The sequence below is a fragment of the Xiphophorus couchianus genome, chromosome 22 (genome assembly GCF_001444195.1).
Source record: "Xiphophorus couchianus chromosome 22, X_couchianus-1.0, whole genome shotgun sequence".
NCBI classification, from domain to species: domain Eukaryota; kingdom Metazoa; phylum Chordata; class Actinopteri; order Cyprinodontiformes; family Poeciliidae; genus Xiphophorus; species Xiphophorus couchianus.
The window spans coordinates 15805466-15830539 of record NC_040249.1 but is presented as its reverse complement, the minus strand read 5'-3'; the positions used below and the strand labels follow the sequence as shown (position 1 = coordinate 15830539).

Here is a 25074-nt window from a genome sequence, read left to right as displayed (position 1 = left end):
GTCTTTGCATTTTGTGCTATTGCAACCACAAACATGAATGCATTTTATTGAGATTTTTAGGAATCCCACACAAATTAGTTTAAAAATTTAAGGTGGAAAGAAGAAGTTACATGGATTTCATGTTTTTATTTGGCAAACAATTCTGAAAAGGGCAGTGTGTCTTTATTTTCAGCCTCTAAAATCAATAATTAAAGTCTCACCACAGATGCTGACTTAGAGTCAGGTCTAGACTTTGACTAGACCAAATGAACACATGTATTGTAGCTCTGGCTGTAAGTTTCGGGTCATCAACCAACAGAAAAATAAAACTCTGCCTCAGTTTTTCTTCCATGATTGCCCTGTTTTTAGCTTTTCCCACAAACTCTGAAGAAAAACATCTCCATACACGTTGCTGTTTATGAAAATCTGCAGTGTTTTTTAGAAGGTTGTTAAATACAGTACACCAACATTTAACAGAAAATACTGAAAGTATAAATACTTCTCCAGCTGACTCAGAGCAGCTGAGTTTCTTTAAAAACACCACCAGCGAATGCTTATCTACAACAGCCTCCTGTTTCAGCTGCATTATTCCAAAAATAACACTATGTTAAACTGCAAAACATGTAATACCCCAAGTGAATGGTGATTGATTATATCTTTGAGTGAAACATCCGAAAGCTGAGACTACTCCCACTGAAAAACAGATGGAAGACATATCTTGGGGACAGGAAATCAGTTTGCACTTCAGAGTCGGCCATGCTGTCCACAAGCCTCCATACATTGGAATTAAATATAAAACCATGGGATGTACAGCTGCAAAGCAAATATTTCTCTTCTAGTCATGTATTGTTTATTTAGGGAAGTTATACTGCACAGCAGCTTTTATTTAACATTACTAAATCAAGCAGAAAAGTGATACAAAATTCTGCCATCCATTTATCTACATTTGACAACTAACGTGTATTCATATAGAGCTGCACTCCTCTCAGGCATTTCCTGATAAAACCAATACAGGACATGCGCCGGACTTGTAAGCAGGGTTTGTTTTGGCAGGATCTGAGCACTTTGGGAATAGGTCAGATAATGTGTCCCTGGACCGACATTCCAAAGTTTCGTTGTGGTATTCCCGACGGAAGATGAAGCAGTGAAAAAGAAAAGGAGTTGTGTGATAACAGGGTCTTTGGGTATCAGTGTAATTGCCATTTCCTTTTTAAATTCGTTTTTCCATGCAGGCGGTATGGTGTGAATTACTGCCCAGTCTATGATTTGTCCTTTTCATGGTTGTCAAAGCCCTTAAGAAAGCTTTGACCCCTGCCTCCTTTCCCCGACCTCCAGCTGCCTCTCGTCAACTGGATCCCGTGCTGACATCTGACCAGTGTACAACTGACTGTCACACACACTATTTATTAGTTTTTGCACACTGCATGTTGAAAAATATCTAAATATCTGTTTCTGTGTGTGATTACCTTCCAGAGTAGCACAGCCAACAGCAGAAAGATGAGGATTCCCACCAGGAGGCTGATGGCAATGATCCAGCCAACGACGTAACCCCTCGGCTCCTGACTGTGGAGAGCCTCGAACACCAGCTGAAACACAACAAGATTTAGGGAGTCACACTCGAATACAAAACACATGCACAAAAGAATGCACATGAGGTCACGCGCTGATGACGGTATAATATTCTGTATTTAAAAAAAAGCTCTGGTCCAGAAAATCGGCTTAATTCAGGAGGAGCTACATGTAACTCTGGGACCGAAGAGCAGATATATTACAATCTAAATCAGTATAACTTGAAAATTCATAAAACTTAATTTGACATAATTAATAATCACTAATTTCCAGGCTATACTTTTTGATGAGTGTAGAGCCAGGATAAGGCTAGGAGGCCTTTGGATTTCATGCTACACCAGCTGCTTGCAGCACCAACTGGAAACAACTGGCAGGATAATGTGCTGAGTTACTAAAAATTGTCCTTAATTCAATCTTTTCTCATTTCTTTTGAAAGTTGCGTCTCTCCTAAACCCATTTTTGTGCTACTTTGCAGAATTATCATTCTAACTAAACTGAGATGGTGGTAGTTTAGTAAATTTATCTTAGATGCTAGTTTGTAGTAATAGTTGATGTTAGCACTTAGCTAACAACCATTGAGGACTTTACATAAAATATTTTCCTGCAAAAAATATATATTTTTTGTTAAAATAGTGTTTGGCTTGTTAATACGTTGTCCTTGAAACTTCGCAGGGGTTTTTTCTCCTAGGATTCTCAGTTTTCACTGTTAGATTATGTTTAAATAAAAAAAAACTCTAAAATAGAAATAGAAATTGAACAAAAATATTTGTTCAGTATTTACAGATACACCTGTTCACAGATTTTTTTTCTCTGTATAATTTAACCTCAAATCATTTGTGGAAAATTCATCTATTTGTTTTCCATGTCAAATGTTTCTTGGCATGAGATGCAAAATATACTGCACATGTGCACCATTACAATGGAACCATTACTCAAAATATGTTACAACAACGACATAATAATAACATAATGGCTGCACCTCTAAAATGTTTTTAGTAATTCAGTATCAAATAACCCCATGATTAATTGAATAATGGGATATTAACCAGCAGACCTTTCCACCCATTATTATTACATTAACACATATCTGCTGCACACTCAGAGCTGCTTAACTTCACATCTTTCTAATTAATTTCTATACTCTATTTAGCATGTGATTATTCAGCATGCTGCATCTGCTTGCGGCTCTACTAGTAAAGACTGGTTACAGACATGAACAGTGCTGTTTCAGGAATCAGAAGCTATTATTGACATTGTGCTAATTTGCTAAGCGAATCCAGTTTACTGTTAAGCAGGTTTGCTTCCATTTTGTTTGACATCTCCGTGTTTTCCCATTCACTGTATCCCATCTTATGCTAACGTACTCAGTGTAAAACAGAAAAGCATTTTCTGTTACCAGAGTAAAGTGTAAATGTCCCATGTGAAACACTGAACCACTTCACAGTATGTGGTTGCATGAAACAAAGCATTGAGTCAGAGAATTTGCTTTAAGAAATAAAGGAAAAAACATAAACATGACCTCATGCAATGTCACATCTACACTCTGTTTACTATGCATTTATAGAAGATACATTCAGCTCAGTTTGCCAAAGTGACTTCAACGGTAGTGTGAACTACTTTCTAATTAATTCAGCTAATAACTATTTAGTCACTTGTGAGTTAATCATAAACTTTGGTGATGTTGTGGCAAAATTAGCTTCTGTCCTAAAGCACAAGCTACACTAAAGCACACACAGAAACACATCAAACCCGTTTGTGTTTATTGATGTGAGAAGACCTAATGTGTCTCAAAATGCATTTAATTTTCTAAAATACGGGCCTGTATAAACTAGGTTTGATTACTTGAGGAAAGCAGGCATTTAGGTTAGAACAATTAATAACATTACATCACCCTCTCCCTTTTTTGATTTGACGTGATGGTAAGGGAGTTCTTTGGGTTTAGAATCATTCATTTTTTAAAAATCTGGCAGCTATTAAAGATATCTAAGCTGTGCCATAAATGGGAGCAATCTGAACAAGTTTCCCATGACTCCAGTGAACGCTGCCTGCTGGATAATAAATCACTGACAGCAGAGTTGGTCTACCTAAAAAAGTGCTCTCTGATTTAAGTGAGACATAAAAACAGTGGAAGGAAGATTAGCTGTATAATAAATGTGGCTACAATTATGGAAACTATTTAAATGGTTTTAATAATTTCTTTAGCTGTTGCTTTAATACTTTTACAATCTGTAATTCAAACATCACATTTCTCTGATTTATGTGTTTCAGTGACCATGTTCAAACCCAGTCGATATGAAATCAGTTTCTATCCAATGACTTTGATTTATTAAAATAAAAGTTGATTTGTATTGAATTAATTAACGAAAGCGAAGGCCGCTTAACACTGCATTGAAGCCTGTAGTGAAAAGCCACCTAGATGGATATATTTTCTAAATATCTTAAACAAATCCAAACAATGCTCTCTCTAAAACATCACAGCCCTGCATGATGTGCTTTAGACAAAAGAGGCAGCAGAGTTACATCAGAGAACGCTTATCTATGAATGCTTATTCACAGGGAGACGAACATGAGTCTCCCTGTGAACTGAAATGTAGCCGGAGACGCCAAGTGTGTGTCAAGACAAAACCAAATGCAAAAGTGATGATGAATATTTCTTCTAAATATTTTCCCACACTAACACTCCAATCACTGGATCCAGATTCCTGGAATTGAATTGTTGTTACACATACCAAGGTATTTATGTGAACGGAAGAGATTAAACTGGTCTACTGGTCATCGGTCTCAACTCTAAAAATCCCAGCTGAACTCACTTCTGTATTCCTAAATATGGACAGTGAATTGAATTTACCCCTTAAAAGGAACCTATTATGCAAAATTCATATTTTGTGTGCTCTTCCATTTTGGTCTTTGCTGCTTAGCCCAAGTGCTTTAACAAACCACCAAGATGTTTTCTGGCGACAAGTTAATGTTTTATTGTGTCTGGAAAGTAAGCCGCTTGAAAAACCTCCCGATTGTTGAGCAAAACCCAGCCAGTTACCTAACAACCCAAGTGGAGCTCCAGGACATTTGGTCAGCTGGTTTTACTGCTGTACAACGGCTGCTGGATAAATACAAGTCTTTTGTTGTTGACCTACCATCCATAAACCACTTGTTGTATTCTTGATGGTTGTGCAGGAGGTTCTACTTCTGCTTTTCAAAGATGTAAGATTGTATAATTGCGCACCTGTTTGCAGCCATTTTCACATGTGAGTGTAAACATTGAGTGGTGAGGCGTGGCCAGCAGCAGCTTATTTGTATTTAACGTGACAAGAGTCTTAAAGTAGTTCATTCTGAGAGGAGCTCAAAACAGGCAGAACCAGCTAAAATATCATTACCTAAGAATGATTTTATGTAAAAAATGTAAAGGACATGTTTTGTATAGAATATAGACCTATCTTAACCTGTAGAAGGATGCATAATAGGTCACCTTTAATAAATTAAATAATTTCAAAACATGCTTTTAGTGTTTATTCTTTGTTCAAGGTGAAACATACAAGCATAGCAGAAAATCAAAAACTGAAGGAATGCGTAAGAAAGCAAATCACTATTCACCGGACTAATGGTATGAGGGTTTGCTAGCATCTCCTGGCTGATAAAAAAACAGGGATTTCAGGATATCCTGGGATCAGAGACCACTGTGTACTCTGGCTCGCTGTGATCCCAGGGGAGAGAGCACGAGTGTTTACCAAAGGCCATAAGAGCAATGGTCAGGGGACAGAGCGCACACTCTAAGTGCTGAAAGAGCTGTGTGGTATGGACATATTAATACCGGGTCTGAATTTTCCTAGCACCACCATAGCTCGGGGTCAACCTGGTGGCAACCCAGTCAGCACACCAATCTCTCAAGAGATCCCCATGCGAGCCGCCTCCATCCTTGGCGTAATTGTCAAATTTAATCTGCGGAGCCATTTAATCACTCAGCAAACAGCAGCGGGGGAGGGAGGCGCCCCATGTGCAGCTGAAGACCCTCGAAGGAGTCGATTCAAGTCGAAGCACAGTATAGCAGCTGGTTCTTGTTCTCGTTTTCTTTATTAAGCTGATCCACATTCGAGCTCTTTTGTGGTTTAAAGAATGCCTAATCACAAACTGATTAATCATTTATATTATGGTAATAAAGCACAGCTACTCATCATTACTGATTTTAATTTTGGTAGTTGGCTTCTATACTCAGCCAGAACAAACAAGATTTGAAAGGCCAACTCTTTCAAACTGACATCAAAGGAAGATTACTGTTTTCATCGCAACGTACTCAAACTGTGGTACAAATAAACGGACCTTGGATTGCCTTTGGTCGTACTCAGCCAAACAGAAACTAATCTAAAAAGATGTGCAAGGAGAAACACTCCAAGCTTAAGCTGAAGGGAATATTAGAGAACCGAGAACAATTTCTGCTGGCTAGTTATGAAGGCAGAACATGTGAATAAAATCAAACCCAACCTATCCGTTATAGGTCAGAAAACCAAAGGCTGCCTCAGTGACCAGATAACTAAAACATTTAATCTAACAAATGTTTCTTTGAATTTTACACCAACATGTATGAAAGATCTAAGAATATTTAAACATCTAGACATGCAAATAAGTATTTATTAATGCAAATGCTATGTTTTGAACACATGAGCCATGTTGGGTTATAAAGTTGGGATTCGTTAGAAACTTCTAATTTTTCCACTCAAAATTAAGACTACACGGGACCTTTTCCTTTATTTTTACAACTAGAGATCATAAACGTTTGAGCAAAAATGTAATCAACTACATGTAGTGTAGAAGGATACAGATATCTATGGTCTAAGGTTAAAAACACACTGAATAAAAAATAAATCCTGTCCTGAGTATTTGTTCCAAAATGTTTGAGAATTGCTGATCAACTCTCAATTACTGATGATTCTAATTAAAAAAGAATCATGAAATATGCATTAAATACATCACCTTTTTAACTGAAGAGTGCTGCAAGATCTCAACATAATGCTGCTTCAAAGTGATAAAGATTATTTTGGAAAATATTGGTTATTGCCTATTTGTTAAAGCTAGCAGTATGGAACAGTTGTCTATTTTAAATCTAGATGAGAAAAAAAATTATGTCTGTTTATGCATGTTTAAGGAAAATAAATTATGTTTTCCAATATTGTGAAAAGAACACAATACTTACTGAAATATCTTCTGGCAGCCCGTTTGGCACCTCTATTGCCCTGTGATTAACTTGGACGCTGCCTCTTGTCACAAACTGGATCACAGAGGAACTATCCTGTAGGCGTAAAGGTCACCATTATGCTTCTAATTTATATAGCATTCAATCAAATTTACTGACTTATTAAAGTGCATCTTACTATTTTTAAAATTTCCGTGTTCAGCAAAAGTTTTATATCTATGTTCAAAGCTTCCTCTTTTAACTGTGGGCCCAGACTGCAGGAGACTACCATACATGCTCTTCCAGGTCGATCACAATCCTAGGAAGAAAAAAAAAAAAGCATACGTGGATATGACAAGCAGTGAGAGAAATGTGTGATAAATACAAAGAAAATTTTGAGTTGCCTATTTACCAAGACTTTGCGTCCAGATTTGGTGAAGAAGGAGAATATGGAGTGGAAGATGTTTTCTTTGTCCTGGGGGATGGTGCAGGGCGTCGGGTTCCTGTGGGGGGTGCAGTTCCCTCGACCATCTGACACCTAAACACATTACACAACACAAGAATTAAATTATAATTATTTGATACTATAACTGTGTGAAAAAATGAATTTTCAGCGAATGAATTACAGCGAGTATGTTAGCCTTAGCATTTTCATCACTAGCATAAGCTTCTTCCGTCTCCTCGGTTTCATATTTATTGGTAATCTTGTCTTTGTGTCCATCTTTTCCAGTTGTTTTTGGTTTATGTTGCTGTTTATTTGGTAACTTGACTTGTTGTGTCGGGTTAGTATTACCCTTTTGGGTTTGTTTAGGTAAAATATTGAGTTCGGCTGGGGAGTGTAAATAAAGAATCTTTTGGTCAGAGCTCAAAGCTTAGCTGCTCAGATTGATCCCATAACCGAACACCCAAATATAATTATTAAACATTTTCATAAAAAATAATTGAACAATTCCATAACAAGTACAGTAGAGTTAGTATGAAGTTTACCACTTAGTACTGAACCTCTGAATTAACTCTGTGACATATTTTGACCTGAATGTCAACACAGTACCTCTGTCACCACAAAGGGCCCATTTCTACTGTTGTTATGAGTCTCCAGGGCTCACAGGAAGTTCTCCCTGCAACAAGCTGGCACCCCTCCCACAGATTTCCCATATGGAGTGATTTAGGAGGTGTATGTTTTACTGCCCCGTTGCCCCTCTCCTCTGACAGATCTGAAGCCTCTCCTCAGTTCTTCCTTATTGTCCATCCTGCTGCTTCCCAACATGACTGTATGTCTGCCAGCAATTGACTAAAGTGAAGATTCATGCTCTCTTTTTGTGGCTGCACTAACTTTAGGGATTTTTTTATTAGACATTTGGGGATTTGGGGGCCTAAAAACGGGAACATATGGGGTAAAAGCCAGAAATGTAAACGCTGTCTTTTATGATGTATTAAATGGAAAGATACCTGGCTATAAAACACAAAGGTGTGACTGCCCAGTGAGTTGGGAGCTGGAATATGTTACAGCTTATGATATGTGGTTCCAGGTTTGGGGTGGTACGACTCAGTAGCCTGCTCTGCAGGTTCCTGATCCTTTCAAGCTGCCTGACCCCATGAAAGTGATTCCAGATGGACTGGAGAAGGTGGGATATTCCACCACTGTCTGCCCATTCACAGCAAGTACAATTAACAGCGTGCGCTCCTCCATGATCTAGCTATAGAGAAAAGAAGCTGTGTAAAGGTTAGAAAAACACCTAAACGCACCGGGAGGATTGTGTTTCTTTGTCTAAATGAGAAATATTGTGAAACAAAATGGAACGGTAGTCTCAGTGGCAACACCAACATTTTGGCTTCGGGCTCCTGATCCCATCATGCGTGGTCAAAAGATATGGGTAAGGAAAATAGAAAACTTGTTGTTTTCTCCTGGTAAACTAAACATTGAATAATAACTCCTGCTGGATAAATAATGTCGATGGACAGCTGTTGGTACCCACTTGGGTTTCCACCACATGGAACATGTCGGGTCCGTTGCCAGCAAGTCGGTTGGGTATCCTGATGTCCACAGTGGAGCCGGGCAACCTGCTGGGCCCCTTGTTTATGGCCTGAACCACCAAGAAGAAACAAGAGAAGAAGAAAAGAGAAAATGAAATAGATATAATGTAGGGAAATATTTAAAAAATAGAAACTTGAAGTACCTGGAAAGTCAGATTGAGAGGCTGAAAGTTGCATTTCATGTCTTCCAACTGGATGAAACGAGAGGCATCGATGGAGTTTCCATACGAGAAAGAGCCTGGTGTCACCACACTGCAAGATTGGTTCATTAACGCATGTAAACATTTACTCCAACCAGGATTCACAGACATTTCCCAAAGCAAATGAACTATACATTTTTAGGAGATATTTGTGCAGTGGTCAAACTTCAAAATTTAACAGACATATAAATATAAATAGAGAAATGATGGATGGATGGATGGATGGATAAACAGATGGATGGATGAATAGTTAAATGGATGGTCAGTAATAGAACAGAGATATGGATAAAAACAATTTGTAAACAGACATAGAGGTAACAAGTCTAAAATGAAAATAAATGTCATGACTTTTTTTTTCTCTTTTCCAACTTGTAAAGTCCTAAAAATGAAACTCTGGACGGTTCCAGACAGTTTGGTTCAGAAATGTTCAGAGGGGTTTTCTTTAGCAACTGAAAAATGTGTCCAGTTTTAGTCTGCAGCCTCCTTCAACATCAACCACAGCTGCCTTATCACATGTCAGAGTTCTGGCAAATATGGGCTGTTTTACATCTTTCTTCTTCCTCTGTGAAGCAGAGCTATGATAAAGCAATCAAAGATAAGGGTTTCAGAGCTGATATCCTCCACAGGGAGAAAAACACTCCCTTTCTTCCTGAACAGATGGAAATCCGGACCGTGTGTGACTCAAATGTCTGTTAGACAGCTTCAGGTTTGTAAAGCAGGAACTGTAGCATCATGGCTGATCCGGTTTGTTCTTACCCAGTAATCGTGGTGTCTGTCTCGTGGATCAGAGGGATGGACAGGTCTAAACTGTTGTCGGAAAGTTTGTGCTCCGGGTTGGCGCTATAAATACAAAGAGCAATAAGGTTGCAGTCCATTTGTCATGTTAACATTTTTCACAGTTTCTCATGTTAAAACCAGAACTTCCAGACCATTGAAACGTGGTGCATAATTTTGAAGGGGAGGAAAAATGTTCCAGTTGTATACAAGTGTACAAAGTGTGGTATGCACATATTGTTCTGCCAGATTTGCACATCCAGGGACTGTATTTTCTGGCCATTCTTCTTTCCTCAGCTAAACTGGATGAACAGCTTTTGTGGACATAAATTTGTGAGTCAGGTTACAGGTTCTCATTTGGATTTATGTCTGGACTTTTGACGGGGTCATGATAGAATAAATAAACTTGAATCTAAACTAAACTCTGGCTGGATGCAGAGGGTCGTCCTGCCAGAAAGTAAACCTCCATTCCAGTCTCAAGTCTTTTGCAGACTCAAACAAATTTTCTTCAAGTATTGTTTTGTGTTTATTCCATCCATTTTATCATCAACTCTACCTACCTTCTCTGTCCCTGCTGAATAAAAGAATCCCCACAGCACCATGCTGCTACCACCATGTTTGCTGTGTCACCTTAACTTACTTGTGGCAAACTACAAACTAGTCTTAGCAAAAGTTGGCCGAACACATTTGCACGGCACACTTTTCTAATGTTTATTTGTACTTGTTTTATTTTTCTTCAGCTTTGCAACTATGAATCAGATGGACAATCTCATTAAATCCCAAATTAAATATATTTTTGATTGTAATGTGGTGTAAGGTTAAAAAGCATAAGATGTAAAAATATTCTCCCTGTATTTTAGTCAACAAATTAAAAAAAGGTAACTTCTTTGTAACAGCCATACCTTTTTGCTTGCACCAAGAACTGCAATGTGTCGTTTTCCCCAGAAACCTGACTTGTGTCAAAAATGACTGCAAAATGGTACTGCAGAGGACAAAACCAGAACAACAATGAGAAGTTTTCAATAAAGCAAGTCACACATACTCAACTAGAGATAGAAGCTGCATGTTAGACCTAAGTACCTTTGTTTGAGCTCTCATGAAGGGAAATCCCACACTACATTTGAGGAAGTCCAAATCGATGAGTACACAGGAAATACCCTTTTCTTCCTGCAAAAAGAAAGATAGACAGAGATTAAGAGGAGGCGATGAGAACAGACAAAGTGGAGACAGGCTGGGTGACAGGCATGGAGACAGATGACAGCAAGAGGAAGAACCAGCAGGCAAGACGTAGACTGCAGCACAAAGAAATCAGCTCTGATAAGTTCAGGGGGAAAAATGAACTGGCTTTGAATGGCAGACCAAATTAGCTGCAAGAGAGAACCATCAGGTGCAAATCCCTCCTAATATTTACAGTACGATCAGAGAATATCATGTTTCCAATCTGAAGGAATGGGTTTTGAGTTTTTCATGGAATTCTAAATCAGGTTTGAACAAAGAATGCACAAAGCAATGATGGCAGACAAGTCTTAGCGGGTGGGTAATTGGACAATGGCCAGACTGTGTGTTTGGAAGCTTGTCTAAACAGTATAGAGCTTCGCAGGCTGCGCTGTGTAAACACTTAGGGCTTGACCCCATGAGGAGTAAGAATTCTTTTAGTGAGAGTTCACTGAGAGGCTTTAAGCTGAGCTCAGGTCTGGGAGCAGAGATACCTCATGACAGCAGGGTTAAAAAAAGAAAAAAGAAAAAGGGAGGCTGCACACTCTTGGAATATTGAATAAGAGGGAGGCCAGTGGAAGAGGTGATGATAGTCTCTGTTGATGTATTTAAAGGCAGACATCAATTTGCGTTATCATCCAGCTACCTCCTGCTTAGTAGTTCCCCCCAGCTTCGTTGAGTCATCTTAAAGGGGTCCTATAATGCAAAATTCACATTTTGCACATTTTTGTACTTTTGTTTGGGTCTCAGCTGCTTTCTAAAAACTGCCAAAGTGCTTAAGAAAAACACCCATATGTTTTCTGGAAATAAATTTATGTTTTTTGGTGTCTGGAAAATGAACCATTTAAAAACTTTTCCAATACCTCTACAGGAGATATTTCCTGCCCACAGCCGTCTACACCAACTCTGTAATTAAATGAGTTACAATAAGTTTTCCTTTGGGATCAATAAAGTATTTTTGAATTTAATTGAAACCTTCTGAATATAATGTTGAATAAACAGGCACTGCCCCTCACACAGTATCCCCAGTGAAGTCCAGTCTAGCAACGCCAGGTGAAATTCATAACGTCTGGTTAGCTGGTTTTAACGTATGTGCTGTACAATGGCTGCTGGAAAAGATGAGTGTTTTATGCTTGACTTCCTTGCTGGAATCTTATTGGTTGTGTAGCAGGCTCTACTTCTGCTTTTCAAAGATGTACAATCGTATAATTGCATATTTGCTTGCATCCATTTTCATGTGTAAGTGTAAACATTGAGTTGGGGGGCGTGGCCAGCAGCAAGGTATTTGGATTTAAGGTGACAAGAGGCTCTAAAACAGTTTATTCTGAAAGGAGCTCAAAATAGTTAGAACTGAGCAGACTAAAATATAATTATCTAAGAATTATTTTGTGCACAAGTGTAATGAACATGTGCATAGCCCATCTTAATCTGTTGAAGAAAGCGTAATAGGTCACCTTCAAAAAAACCCGCAATGGAGACCATGGTGAGTCCTGCAGACGGAGGCCGGTAGAGGGTTGAAGGTCCCCAAGCAAAGCTGGCAATAATGGAATTTCCTCTATTTCCTGTATTTCTGCATGCTGCTGTGCAAACAGTGTTGATCCCAAGGGGACGGGCAGGATTGAGATTAGGAAAGTCAGTTTATTTACCCATCAACCACCTGACTGGTTGAGAGAGAGCAGCGTGCGCTGACATGTGGCACAGTATGTCTCTGCAGTGACGGAAGCAACGAGCTCTGTTTGTTCAGCACTTCTTCACTTTCTCTGCTCTTTCTCAATCAGTATTGGGATTGTCACAAGTAGCAGGGCTATTAAATATCACCAGCTCTGTTTACGCTGCTTTGGAGAATACGGAGGCATCTTGTGGAGTGGTGTGTCAGTGTGAATGACAATACACAGGAGGCCTGTTTTTCTGCATGACTTCCCAGTGTTTTAATGTCTCCATCAATCAGAGTATTTAGACATTTGGCTTGGATTCGGTCTTAGCAGTCCAAGCCATAGTCATCACCTACTTAATACTGTTCTTTGTAGGTATGCAGATGAATGTTTTCATCGCCTTAACTATGAAAGATGTCACTTTATATAGCCAAGAAAATCAGTGAGTCAAATATTCTTTGGTTTACACTTTCCTCAATCACATTCCAAACCTCTGGGCTTTTTACCACAATGTTAATATGCTCCAAATGTCAGAGCATTCAGCAATATGAAAGCTGCTGTCATACTGTTTCCTATCTCACCATGTATGCTGATGTACTAAAAAATGTGGGTATAAACATGAGGAAGTGAGGTCTCTTTTAGTCTGAGGTAATGAGTGTTACGGGATAAATAACACAGGAATATCGAGATTCTTGCATATTTAAAGATCAACATGGAATGACATTTATATTCTCTATTATTGAACCAAGAGATTTGTAATAATTAGCTACATTACATAAGTTATTTTTGGAAAAAGATGTAGATTAGGAGTATTTTTATATTTTTTACTTTTACTTAAGTAATATTATTAAAAAACTATGATGTTGCTTGAGTAATATTTCTGGATATTCTACCCACTTTGAGTAATTTTACTGAACAAATAGCAAGCTTATTTTAATCAAAATTTCACAGAACATAGACAAGTGAGTTTTATACTGAAAGACATTGATTTGAAAATTTTTTTTCTCTTGCCTGATTTGGTTATTTTGCAAATTGTTATGTAATTATTTTCCTTTTAGTCTTTAAAATAAAAAGTCCACATAACTTTATACTTTGGTTCATTTTAATATTAAAGGTTTGAAGTTTTGATCAGTAACTCAGTTCTTAAGTAGTCTTTTTAACAATTACTCTTACTTGTGTAATTTCTTAGACAGCTACTTTACAACTACTAAAATAAGTTGAAGTAGTGCTACTCTTACTTAAATACAATTTTTGGATACTCTACCCAGCACCAAGGTACAACCAACTGAACTCAGTTGGTCTATTTATTTTATCTAGAGCGCTCATTTATTAATTTAGCACAATTTTCATAAGACTTGGAAGATAATTTGGTGGCATAAAACATCTGCTCTACTTTACAAAAACATAGAGGAAAAACTGAAGATTTAAAGAAAAAATGAACTTATATCTGACAGAAAAAATTGCTAAAACTCTAACCTAGCGTAGTATTTTCTTGTTCTCCTTAAGCCCCTTCATCTCCACAGGCTACTGGCACCTTGTGGTGCAGGAACATGAGAGAAATGATTCACTCCAACCTTAAATCTGAGGGGAGACACGTGTCTCACTGCTGCTTTGCCAAGTGCAGAAAAAGGCTCAGAGGGTTTGCTGACTTTAGCTCAGGAAAAGAAGGTCACATCATCACCTCAGACTTGTAAGTTAGTAATTACAATTCTGCTTAGAGCATACGGTAATAAATCTGCTGTGTGGCCTCTTTGTAATCCTTTCCTACTGTTCCTCTTCCTGTTTCCTTTCTTCAGCAGACCACCCTGACTTATCATCTTCCTTAGCAACATGAGGCTTTGGGGCAACCTGGTAAACTGACTCCAAATGTCAGCTGTGCTCATTAGATTTGCTATGAAACTGAAACGCTCTCACTGTTGTTTTAATACTTCCCTACAGTGTGTATTCTGTTTAAATTCAATTTCACCTTTGTGAAAATGAGAGCTTTCAACTCCACCCCAAGCTTGGTGTTTTGTGGAGTCAATCTCCTGTATTGCAGGAGGAAAAAAGGCAGCTGAAGGAAAAACAAGGGGCCCATTATGAAAGAAGAAAAGCCTTCCTGATGAATGTTATCAGAGTGTGCCGTCTGACCTGCTGAATCTCTGAGATGTGAGCGGATCCTTGCGTCAAGTGAGCACACAGATGTTAGCAGAGGCAGATACTGTTAAATCTATTGACTCTGCAACTGTGAGATAGAAGTGGGCAGATGTTTCTCTTACAGTAAGTATGTTTAAATCATCAAAACTGTAAAATTCACTTTTAGCAAGTTTTTGCTCTTCCATTTGGGTCTCAATTGCTTCTATAAAGCCCAAGTGCATAAAAATAAATCACAGAGCTATTTATTGGCAATAAGTTAATGTTTTTTAGTGTCTGAAAAACAAGCCATTTAAAAAAAACCTCCTGATTGTTAAGTCACATTTGACAGACACTGTGCCGTTACCTAGCAACCCCAACCAAGCCTACATTACCTAGCAACCTAAGTGGTGCTCCAACATGTTTGGTCAGCTGGTTTTACCACTGTATGCGTTGTACAATGGCTGCTAGAAAAAACAAGTCTTTTTATGTTGACTTACCATCCAAAACCTGCTTGCTGCTTTCTTATTAGCTATACAAGAGGCTCTACTTCTACTTTTTACAGATGTATGGTTGTATAATTTCATATCTGTTTGCAGCTTTTCTTATGTAAACATTGAAATAGGGGTGTGGCCAGCAGAAGCTTATTTGGGTTCAAAGTGACAAGAGGCCCTAAAACAGCTCATTGTGAAAGGAACTAAAAATAGGCCGAACTGAGCAAACCAAAATCTAATTATGGAGGAAGAATTTTGAGTAAAAAAAAAAATTCATTAACATGTTTTGTATCGCATATAGACCAATTCTAACCTGTTCAAGTAATACCTTTAAAGTATTAGAGTTTTTTAGACACGAATAAGGTGGTTTAAAAAGTCCAGAAGCCAAACTTGTTGTGGGAACTTGTTCAATATCTGTTCTGCCATGTTCCCACACATATAACTTATGCATTGTTAACTTGAGACGTCTGTGTTGAATGAGTCACTGAGGTGAATGTATGACAGGCCGGCTCAAGGAGCTGCCCTCAGAGACAGGACAGCTGTTGCTGCTCCTCCTCCTGCTGCGGCTGCCCTGCTTCTTGTCCTTTCATCTTCTTGTCTACCTACGCAGCTCAGGAAGTCTAACTCCTAGATCCTCACACATAAAAATGTATTTTATGTGCTTTACTATTTAGACTACACTTCTCTTGTATAACCTTAGATAAACTTTGCACAGACGCTGCATTTGAGAAAATGCACATCTCCATCTTGCGTGGAGGAACACAGCCCAAAAAACTGTGAAACGGAAGAAAAAATATGTATGCTTTTCACATTTTTAATAATAAAAATCTCTAAATTCTCCGCTTTCCTTAATTTACTAACCCTATATAAAGTGAAATGTAAATGAGAAAAACACATTTCAAATTTCTCACAACAAACATGGAAGAAGCTCTTCTGACTGGATGAAGAACATAACTTCTAAGCAACAGGCAAAATCTAAGTCAACACTGCACGGTGGTGGCAGTGTCATGCTACTCTTCTGCAGAGACAGGAACGCCAATAACCGTTGACATAAAGATGGATGGAGCTAAATGCAGGTGAATCTCTCAAGAAAAGCTGCTGGAGGCTGCAAAAGACTTGAGACTGGGACAAAGTTTCACCTTCAAGCAGGAACATGGACTGAAACATTCAGCCAGAACTACAGTGGAATGGTGTAGATCAAAATATAGCATCTGTTAGCCATAGTTTATTACTTTATATCAAAAATTTCCATCTAATCTGGCAAAGAAAAATACACAAAGACTTCCAGTCTCAACTTGTGTAAAGCTGGTATTGCAGCAAAGTTTCTACAAAAGTAATGACCCAAGGTGGTGGACACAAATGCAATCCACACTTTTAAGATTATTAAATACCATTCATTTCCTTCTGCTCCACAGTTATTCACTACTACATGCGAAACATCGGAGAGAGAACTGCATGGTTTACAGAACATACGTGGGAAACAGTAAATAAACAGGAAGTACTCAGAGACCTACAGACCTTCTGCCAGAAGTTGATGTAGAAAACTTCTCTGGAGAAGTTGAAGTAGATGTTGGTGTCGTAGGCATCGTCTCCAGAGTTAGAGATTGTCACATTCAAGGAAACGTTACGCACTGCGCCAAGAGCCAAATGTGGTCTGACATGAAGTCTGGCAAGAATATTAGAGAAACAGGAGAAGTGTTAAAATATATTATTAATAGATCAGTAAGCATTTAAATTAGTAAAAGCTTAATCAGTTAGCATTACCTGAGCAGAAAATTTAGGACTTCATTTTTCATTCTATTGTGTTTTTACTAACTTTATTAGTTATTTTATCTGGTTTTGTTTTGTTATTGTTTTACAATATATATATTTTTGATTAAGTTAGAGGTGATTTTATATTTTACACAGCATTTCGGTAAACTATTGTTGTTTTAATTGTACAATTAGAACAAATTCAGTCTCACGGCAGTCTCATTCAGTCTCTTTTGTGGATGTATGTTTGAATGAAAGAACTTCCTTAGGTATGTTATTTCTCTCTTGTGAAAGAAATTGTTCTCAAATAGTTTTTTGTATTTTAGATATATACTTTTTCTTTTCTTTAAATAAAAAATAATGTATAAAATAAGACACATTTAGAAGAAAGAGGGCAGTGTTAAATAAGTTTATACTTCTGCCGATCTCCTTTTTAAACAAGTAGTTAACTAAATATCTATCACAGTATTTGAATGTGAATATGATTGAAATAAATGAGCTAAGCTAACTAAACTTTGACTTTGAAGTAATGAGCAATGTTTAAAGTTTCCTTTAAATTTGTGATTTTTGTAGAAAAACGTCTTGATAGGTTGAGAAACACATCCAGGGTTTTTCATAAAACAGAAAGTAAAAGATTCAAAAATGTGAAAAGGCACCTCCCTGTCTATGGAAAAACATATGGATGTCCTCCAGACATGCGTCATGGTTCCCCTACCCACACCCACAAGGCTTATTACATCAGTTCAGTGTCTCTGAACTGAAAGCAGAGACACACAGATTGAAGCTCAGCTACAAAGCGGAAGGTTTTTTCACCCGGAGAGCAGGAGCTTCCCATGAAGCCTGAGGTCTGCAGCGCAGTCGTCTGACAGGCAGTTCTTCTCAAACCAGGTCTGAAGAGGAAGCGCAAAGCACACAGTTCAAATGACCTCATGGTGTTCATGAACTGAACACAAAGCCTCAGTGATCAGACAGGGGGCAGTGTTGTGTCGCTGCAGAAGACATTGAGGCGATTTTATTCCAGGAAAGTTGATCTAATTTCTTGATTTTAATTACAGTGGTATGAGGCGAAATGATGAAAGGAAATTTAAGACAAGTGGTTTAGTTTGATTACTTTCCAACACATGGGGACTGTAGATACTTAAAAAAAAAAAAATCATTTATTATCTACGTAGTTAAAAAAAAACACTGCAGAGAGTGGAGAAACATGTGGGGAACGTTACAGGGGGTTGGAAAGAAAATAAATTGGTCTCTTTAGATTGCTCTCAGATAAAAAAAAAAACCCTAAAAGACAATGATAAGTAACTAAAACCAAATTATTTTAAGCTCTGGTTGACGTATTTTCTACATTCCTGTGATGTCCAACAGGGAAACATAACTGTAAAGAAACAGGTGTGAAAATAATCTACTATAGAGTTAAGGTGACAAGGGAAATGAGGTCATCTTAAAAGACTGACATGTTTTTGCTGAAACAATAAAACAAACAAAAAACTGTTAAAATGTGATTTGCTGGTCTGGTCCAAAATATTTTACACTACATTTTTTTCTGTATTCCGTGACATTTTATAGAAAAGCAACTGACTGAAATCTCTGTGACAATATATTTTTATTTTAGAAGTAAACACAGCAAAACACAAAATCTTACCAAGTAATTTTGTCTAGTTTCTAGTGCAAATACATTGGGACACTGGAAATAAGACAAAACTACTTCACAAATAATCTTTCTGTGTGATACATGAATCTTTTAAGGCAATAATCCTTCCTTAATATTAGTAAAAAGTCTTAGTTCTACTGGCAGATTGTTTTTACATCTCCCCCATGTTATAAATAAAAAAAAACTGCAATCAACTCTGGAAAAATGACGAGATCACTGCACTGAACTCCTTTTAAAGCCTCATGGTTATTCCACCAAATATTGATTTCTGAACTCTCCTTGAGTTAAAACATTTGTATTGTTGTTAATTCATATAAACTTGTTTTCTTTGTATTATTTGATGTCTGAAAGCACTGCATCGTTTTTGTTATTTTGACCATTTCTCATTTTCTGATAATAAAAACAACATTTTTGCTTGGAATTCCGGAGACATGTTGTCAGTAGTTCATAGAATAAAAGAACAACGTTCATTTTACACAAACATATACCTATAAAAAGTAAAATCAGAGAAGCTGATCATTTTAAGTGGACTAGTCATATTTAAAAAAATATAAACATATACATGTATTATATAAGATGAAAACTACAAATGAAACTAGACAAAACTGCTTGGTAAGATTTTGTGTTTTTGCAGTCTGGGCTTTATTTCAAATTATTTGAAGCTTTACACAATTTTTGAATCCATATTGCCATTATGTCTCAGTATTGTACCTCATTCTTTACAGCAATCTTGTTTCCTTTCCTCCATCGCAGCACTGGTGTGAGCGCAGGCAGATCTCGGTCCTGGTGTCCCGTCATTAAATGCTTCCCCAGGCTGTAGGCCACTTCGAATGTGATGGCTGTAAACACATCCTTCACTTCTTTCTGCAGGGAACACAAACAACCAGACAAATGCTAAGAATCTGTACCACGTTGTGCACAAAACACACACACAAAAAATGTAAAAACTGAACATAACTTCAGAGAAGTAACAGTAATGTAAGTGTCTGGGTGATTATAGTCATTTAATGTCTTTTTCCAATTAACATGTGGTGCAAAAATTGAACACAACAGATTTTGAGAAGATCCCACAGTCTGGATGTGATGTGATATTATCTCACAAGGCTGAAATGCAGATCATGTGAAACGGTTTAAATGGATGAGTGACACGTCTCTCTCATCAATGGCTCAATTTTTTATTTTTATTTTTTTTGCCTTTTACTTGATGAAAGTAAGAAAAGCAGAGCCTCTGTGAGTTCCAGGCAGAGTTGATCTTTTTTTAAACCTGCTGGCACTGCCTCTGGGAGATATCGCTTCGCTTTGGCTGCTCCATCTGAGAGCCCAACAAGGACTGTTTGATTTGGCGTCGAGTTTGGAAATAATGCAGACAGAATGAAAACAGGGGCTTAAAGTGATCAGATCTTTAATCTCTAAGAGATGACAACGCTGGAAGACACACGTGGGAAAAGTGGATTGTGATGAGGGGTTTTTGTCTATCAAAGCAGCCTTCCGCTCTTTGAAAGGAGCTAGATAGGCTTTATTTTGGATTCGCAATCTGAAAGCTGCAGCAAAAATATTAACACCGACCTCAGTCTCTGAACCCGATGTCGACCAACACAGAGCCAAGCCCACAATGTCAATAGAAAGCTCTTCCTTTCATCTTCCGGTGGCCGTCACAGCCGGTCATTCTGTATCGCTTTCAACGTTTTGTTTTTTATCACTGCGCTTCACACTGACCACCCACCCATCCTCTGTCCACGGTTAGGAGCAGGGTCAGTCTGGGCTTTGAGCACATCACCGGTCTCAAACACACCCGAACACATCAGCGCTGAGAGATTTATGACAGGAAGGAGTCGTTGTTAGCAGGACATGAACGGACAAAAACTAAATTATTTGAGGTACATTCGGGAAACGGTGCCACACATAGATAAGAGCACAGCTTTGATGGTAATGTTAGCTCTGCATGTGACATCTTTTGATGTTTTAATGGTTTTACTTCAACAATTTGAAAACTGTGCACAAAATAGGCAAATATAAAAGACCAACACAGTTAAAGTGCTAAACTTTTCAATCATATCCTATTCAAACTCTATAAAATCAGCAAGATTGTCTGAGAATTTGCTGGTGTTAGATCCACACAAAGAGTAAATGGATGAAACTTGAAATATAATGTCTATTCCTTTGGTTGGTCTGGATCAAAAAAGGGACCATGTTTTGTTGTGGTTTGCCTTCACATTGTGGTTTTTTTGCAAAAGGACTATAATTTGTAAATAAAACCATGCGGGTTACGATCATTGCTCCCACTGGTTGTGGGACAGAGCACAGAACCGGAAAAAAACAATATGGAAGTTTGAATCTGCATTTCTGTTGTGCACATCTGGCTCATTTTTATCATGATGCCCAACAACAGTGGCTCATGACGTCCAACCACATGTACATTTCCTGTAGCTGGTTTGGATGGAGTCCAGTGTATTCACACCAGAGTTTGCTTAAAAGCAAACTGGGACCAGCTGAAAACGTGAGTCTCGGTCCGGTTTTCTGATCCACACCAGAGTTTGCTTGAGCGTATTCACACCGGGACAAAAGGTGTGGACTGACGGGGGAAATGAACTCTGGTCCATTTAAAGCAGACCAAATGTGTCAGGCGTGAATACACTCACAGGCTACCAAACAGCAGCTCGATATATTGTGGTACTCTATTTGAAACCTAGGAATTTAATATTGATGTACTTTTCGTTCACAAAGGCTTTTCACTAAATATTTACAACAAATTTGAAAGTTTTTCATTCTGTGCAAGCCTACAGCTATATTAGTTACTTTGCAGAGCGATATTTTGATCTTTTTTTTTTTACCCCTCCAAGGGGTCTTTTGTGGGCTCTAGTGTCCCTTATATGATAGTAGGCTGACAGGAAACGGGGAAGGAGAGGGGGGAAGACATGCGGCAAATGTCGTCGGGTCCGGGAGTCGAACCCGCAAAGGCCGCGTCGAGGACTCAAGGCCTCCAAATACGGGTCGCGCTAACCCCTACGCCACCACGGCACGCCCCGGTATTTTGATCTTTAATCTAAAACACATTAAATTAACTTAATGAATCAAATAATCAGGCCCAGATTTCCACAATTAGCTGCTATTATCTAGAAAAACATACATATATAAAAAAAAGTCTCACATTACTTCAATGAGGGACCAACGAATGGTTCCGGCATGAGTGAGTGATTGAGACATGTGATGTTCACAGTCCATCTGTCACAACTTCACGCCTCATTTGAAAGTACAGAAGCGCTGTTGTTCCAGCCGTATGTCGGCTTATTCTCTTGGTAACATGACACGGTTATTTAGTGGTGGTGCACTGTGATAAATGCTGGCAACGCCTTCAGCCTCAGTGGCAATTAAAACAGGATGCTTGAAACGGCCCTTGTCCTTTGTCCTCTAACTGAACTGACCTCCTGGGAGAAGACCGCTTCAGTCTCAATCTCTAAAGTCCCCCCCCCTGCTTATCGCACATTTTCACATGCCACAGGGGACACTGTGGACAAAACGGCTTAAAATAGAATGGGCTGTTTTTATACAATCTGATATTTTATTTATCTCACAAGTAAACAGGACCCAATCTGAATTTACAGTGGAGGAAATTTTACCTGAATTTCTAAACAGAATTTTTTTTTTTTTTCCTGTTTCAAACAGGAAGGAGGACTGAGAGTGAACTGGAGAGCTCCCAGGCCAAACAGTGTGTATTATAAGCGCCAGAGAGGCTGTTCGGTAACTTCAGGCCTGAGCTTTTAATATCCCTTGATCGGTGTTGCCAATTACCCCACCCAATGTCACACCCCTGGTAGGATCATTTCCCCCTCATGGTGCTGCATTTATGAAACAGAGGAGTTCCTGAGCTGCAGCCGAGATGGAGACACTGGCCAGCGTTTACTGGCCATTACGAATTATTTTATGAAAGGCACCCCCACAACTGCTCCTCACATGCTAGTGGAGTCCTCTAAGAGACAGCTATTCTATAGTTAACAGGCATTTACTGTGTTGAATGCTCCTACAGACACATGCTCTGCTGGGTGTGTCCCTGTTTGTTCAGAGAGTCAAACATCCATTGTGCTTATGATTAGTTGCTTGTTTTATTCAGAAACAATCTACCAGTAAACTTTAGATATGAACCTTAAAATAAGCAAACTTGTTATCTCAACGCATTTATGGAGAAATAGCAATTTAGCGCACAGTACAAAAACATTACTACCTCTTAAAGCTTTCCACATTTTGTCACATTACAACCACAAACTTCAATGTATTTTACTGGAGTTGATTGCAGCAGATCAACACAGAGTAGTGCATAATTAGAAACTGGAAGGAAAATAATATGTGGTTTTCATTGTTTTTTTTTTTCTTTTGCAAGGAACTGTAGAAAAATCATCAAAATGCTAAAACCACTTGACTGATATGGTTGCTGTTATAACCATTAGTTGTGTGAACTTCATGACTGTTTCCAAGTGGGTGGAAGGAAAGCTAACATTTAGAAATCCTACATATTTAAATCTGGCTTGCGATTTCGAGGAATGATGCTATTAAAAGTGTATATGGTTCATTAAAAATATCCCTGACACTTTTCAGCCCTTTTGTGGACAAAACAGTTTGTTAAGGTTTCCGTTGTACAGAGCCAAGCTGCCAGAAAACTCCAGCGAGAAGCAGCAGCTTTACTTTTCAGCCATAAATTTTTCTGCCACAGTATAAAGAAAATCTGCAAGCTCCAGCAGTTTCGTTCTTTAACGACACGTTTGGCACAGCGGCTTCTCGCCTGAAAATAGAAATGTTTTTCATTCACTGGATGCACGTCAGCCTGCATCTCTACATGTTTTAAATGAAAACAATATTTAACATACGTCGCTCTCACAGCCTGGAAAGCGTTTCTGACTGCTTACACTTAAACCCCTTTTATTTGACACAACAGTGCATGACTTACACCTTTCTGCAGCCTCTGAAACTCTTTTACACACATCCATAAAGTTGCAGTGTACGTCTGTAGAAATCTAACACTGCCACTGTATAGAAATAATTTGATTTAGTTGAAATAAATTGCAAATTTGGTGCTAAGTGTAAAGAGGGATGAGTAATGTGGACATGTGCATCCACCTGAACTGACAGTCTGGAGGGGAGAGCATTAATCAGAGAAGCCACTACAAGTCCAAGATAACTCTGAAGGAGAGGGATCTACATGTGTATATATTAATCTGTATTTATTACTATTTTTATTTACATATACATTAATTTATAAATTACTTTATGTCCTCTGAACATAATTCTCTGATTTCAAGAGGGGGCTATGGCCTCCCCTGGTCCCCCACGTGGGGTTGCCACTGTTGAGAAAAATGCCGTTATGCTAATCAAAAACCATTTCTTTCCATTTTTGAAAATGAGGTCAAACAATATATCAGAACTATTGGAAATTCCACCAATACCAAAGCTATTAAAACATGCTCTTTATGTTCTCTCTTTAGCGTATTTATGTAATGTCATGGTGATGTATTGTCTCAATGTTTGTCAAAATACAACAAAGTATAATTTCCATCCAATTCACAATTTGTGCGATGCTTTGTGTTGGCCCTACACAAAAAATCCCAACAAAATATGCTGAAGTTAGGGCTGGGCATCCATGAAGTTCTATCCCTGACAGCATAGATAGAAGAGTACCTCCATATAAAATTTTATCTCTGGCGCTAAAGTATTAATGGGATTAACACAATGGTAAGTCACCAAACTGCCCACTTTCTGCACACAGAGCAGCTTCATCATGGTGGGTGTGGGGAGGCTGACGTCAAGCCCCAAAATGCTGTGATGCTCAATTTAAACACATCATGCTTGACTGAAACACACAAGAGCTTTACTCTCAGCCAAACCACTCCCTCAAAAGTGTCCAGCTTCGTCTTTACTCAAAGAACTCCATGTAAGGGCAAAGGGTGTTTAGATGATTTACAGGTTGAAGCCATTTTATTTAAGAGCTAAGTGCTGAGGAATCTTTGTCTAAATGGAAAAAAGCTTTTTTAATCAAGTGATGAAAGGATCCAGCTTGTCAACAACAAGAGTGTACAGTGGGATACAAGGAGATAATATGAGATTTAACGGATTTAGAGCAATGTGTGCAGCATATGGTAGTCAAGTAGATAATGAGCTTATCTTATATTGGGCTTAATGTGTACAATTTGCAGCATTAAACTATTAGTTACAGCAGATTATCAAAGAATGTTAAGAGGTTTGGGATGACAAACTGCAGGCATAGGTAAAAGAGTCTCTTCAGCTGAAAACTACAGATGGGATTTGATGTCATCCGACATCATTCATGCATTCATCTTCAGCTTGTTCATCTTTAAACTGGTACGCAGACATGAGCACATCTCACCCATCCTGTCTTTCCTTCATTGCTTCCAGTGCAAATCTTAATGTTGGCTCATAAATGCCTAAATGGTCGTACTCCTCCGTACCTCCCTGATTTATCTTCCTTCGT

General features: G+C 38.3%; 1 protein-coding gene across 1 annotated transcript in view; it reads right to left on the bottom strand.

Annotated features, from left to right (window-relative positions):
- itga9 (integrin, alpha 9) overlaps nt 1-25074 on the bottom strand; it is a 64944-nt gene that overhangs the window by 3260 nt on the left and 36610 nt on the right. Inside the window, exons 16-27 of the mRNA XM_028006080.1 lie at nt 19308-19460; nt 17759-17835; nt 16712-16859; nt 10801-10887; nt 10623-10702; nt 9703-9786; nt 8890-8998; nt 8689-8796; nt 7125-7250; nt 6912-7031; nt 6734-6829; nt 1446-1565 (exon numbers count right to left, since the gene is read on the bottom strand). Coding sequence (XP_027861881.1) covers nt 1446-1565; nt 6734-6829; nt 6912-7031; nt 7125-7250; nt 8689-8796; nt 8890-8998; nt 9703-9786; nt 10623-10702; nt 10801-10887; nt 16712-16859; nt 17759-17835; nt 19308-19460 — 1308 coding nt within the window. The remainder of the gene's footprint in view (nt 1-1445; nt 1566-6733; nt 6830-6911; nt 7032-7124; nt 7251-8688; nt 8797-8889; nt 8999-9702; nt 9787-10622; nt 10703-10800; nt 10888-16711; nt 16860-17758; nt 17836-19307; nt 19461-25074) is intronic.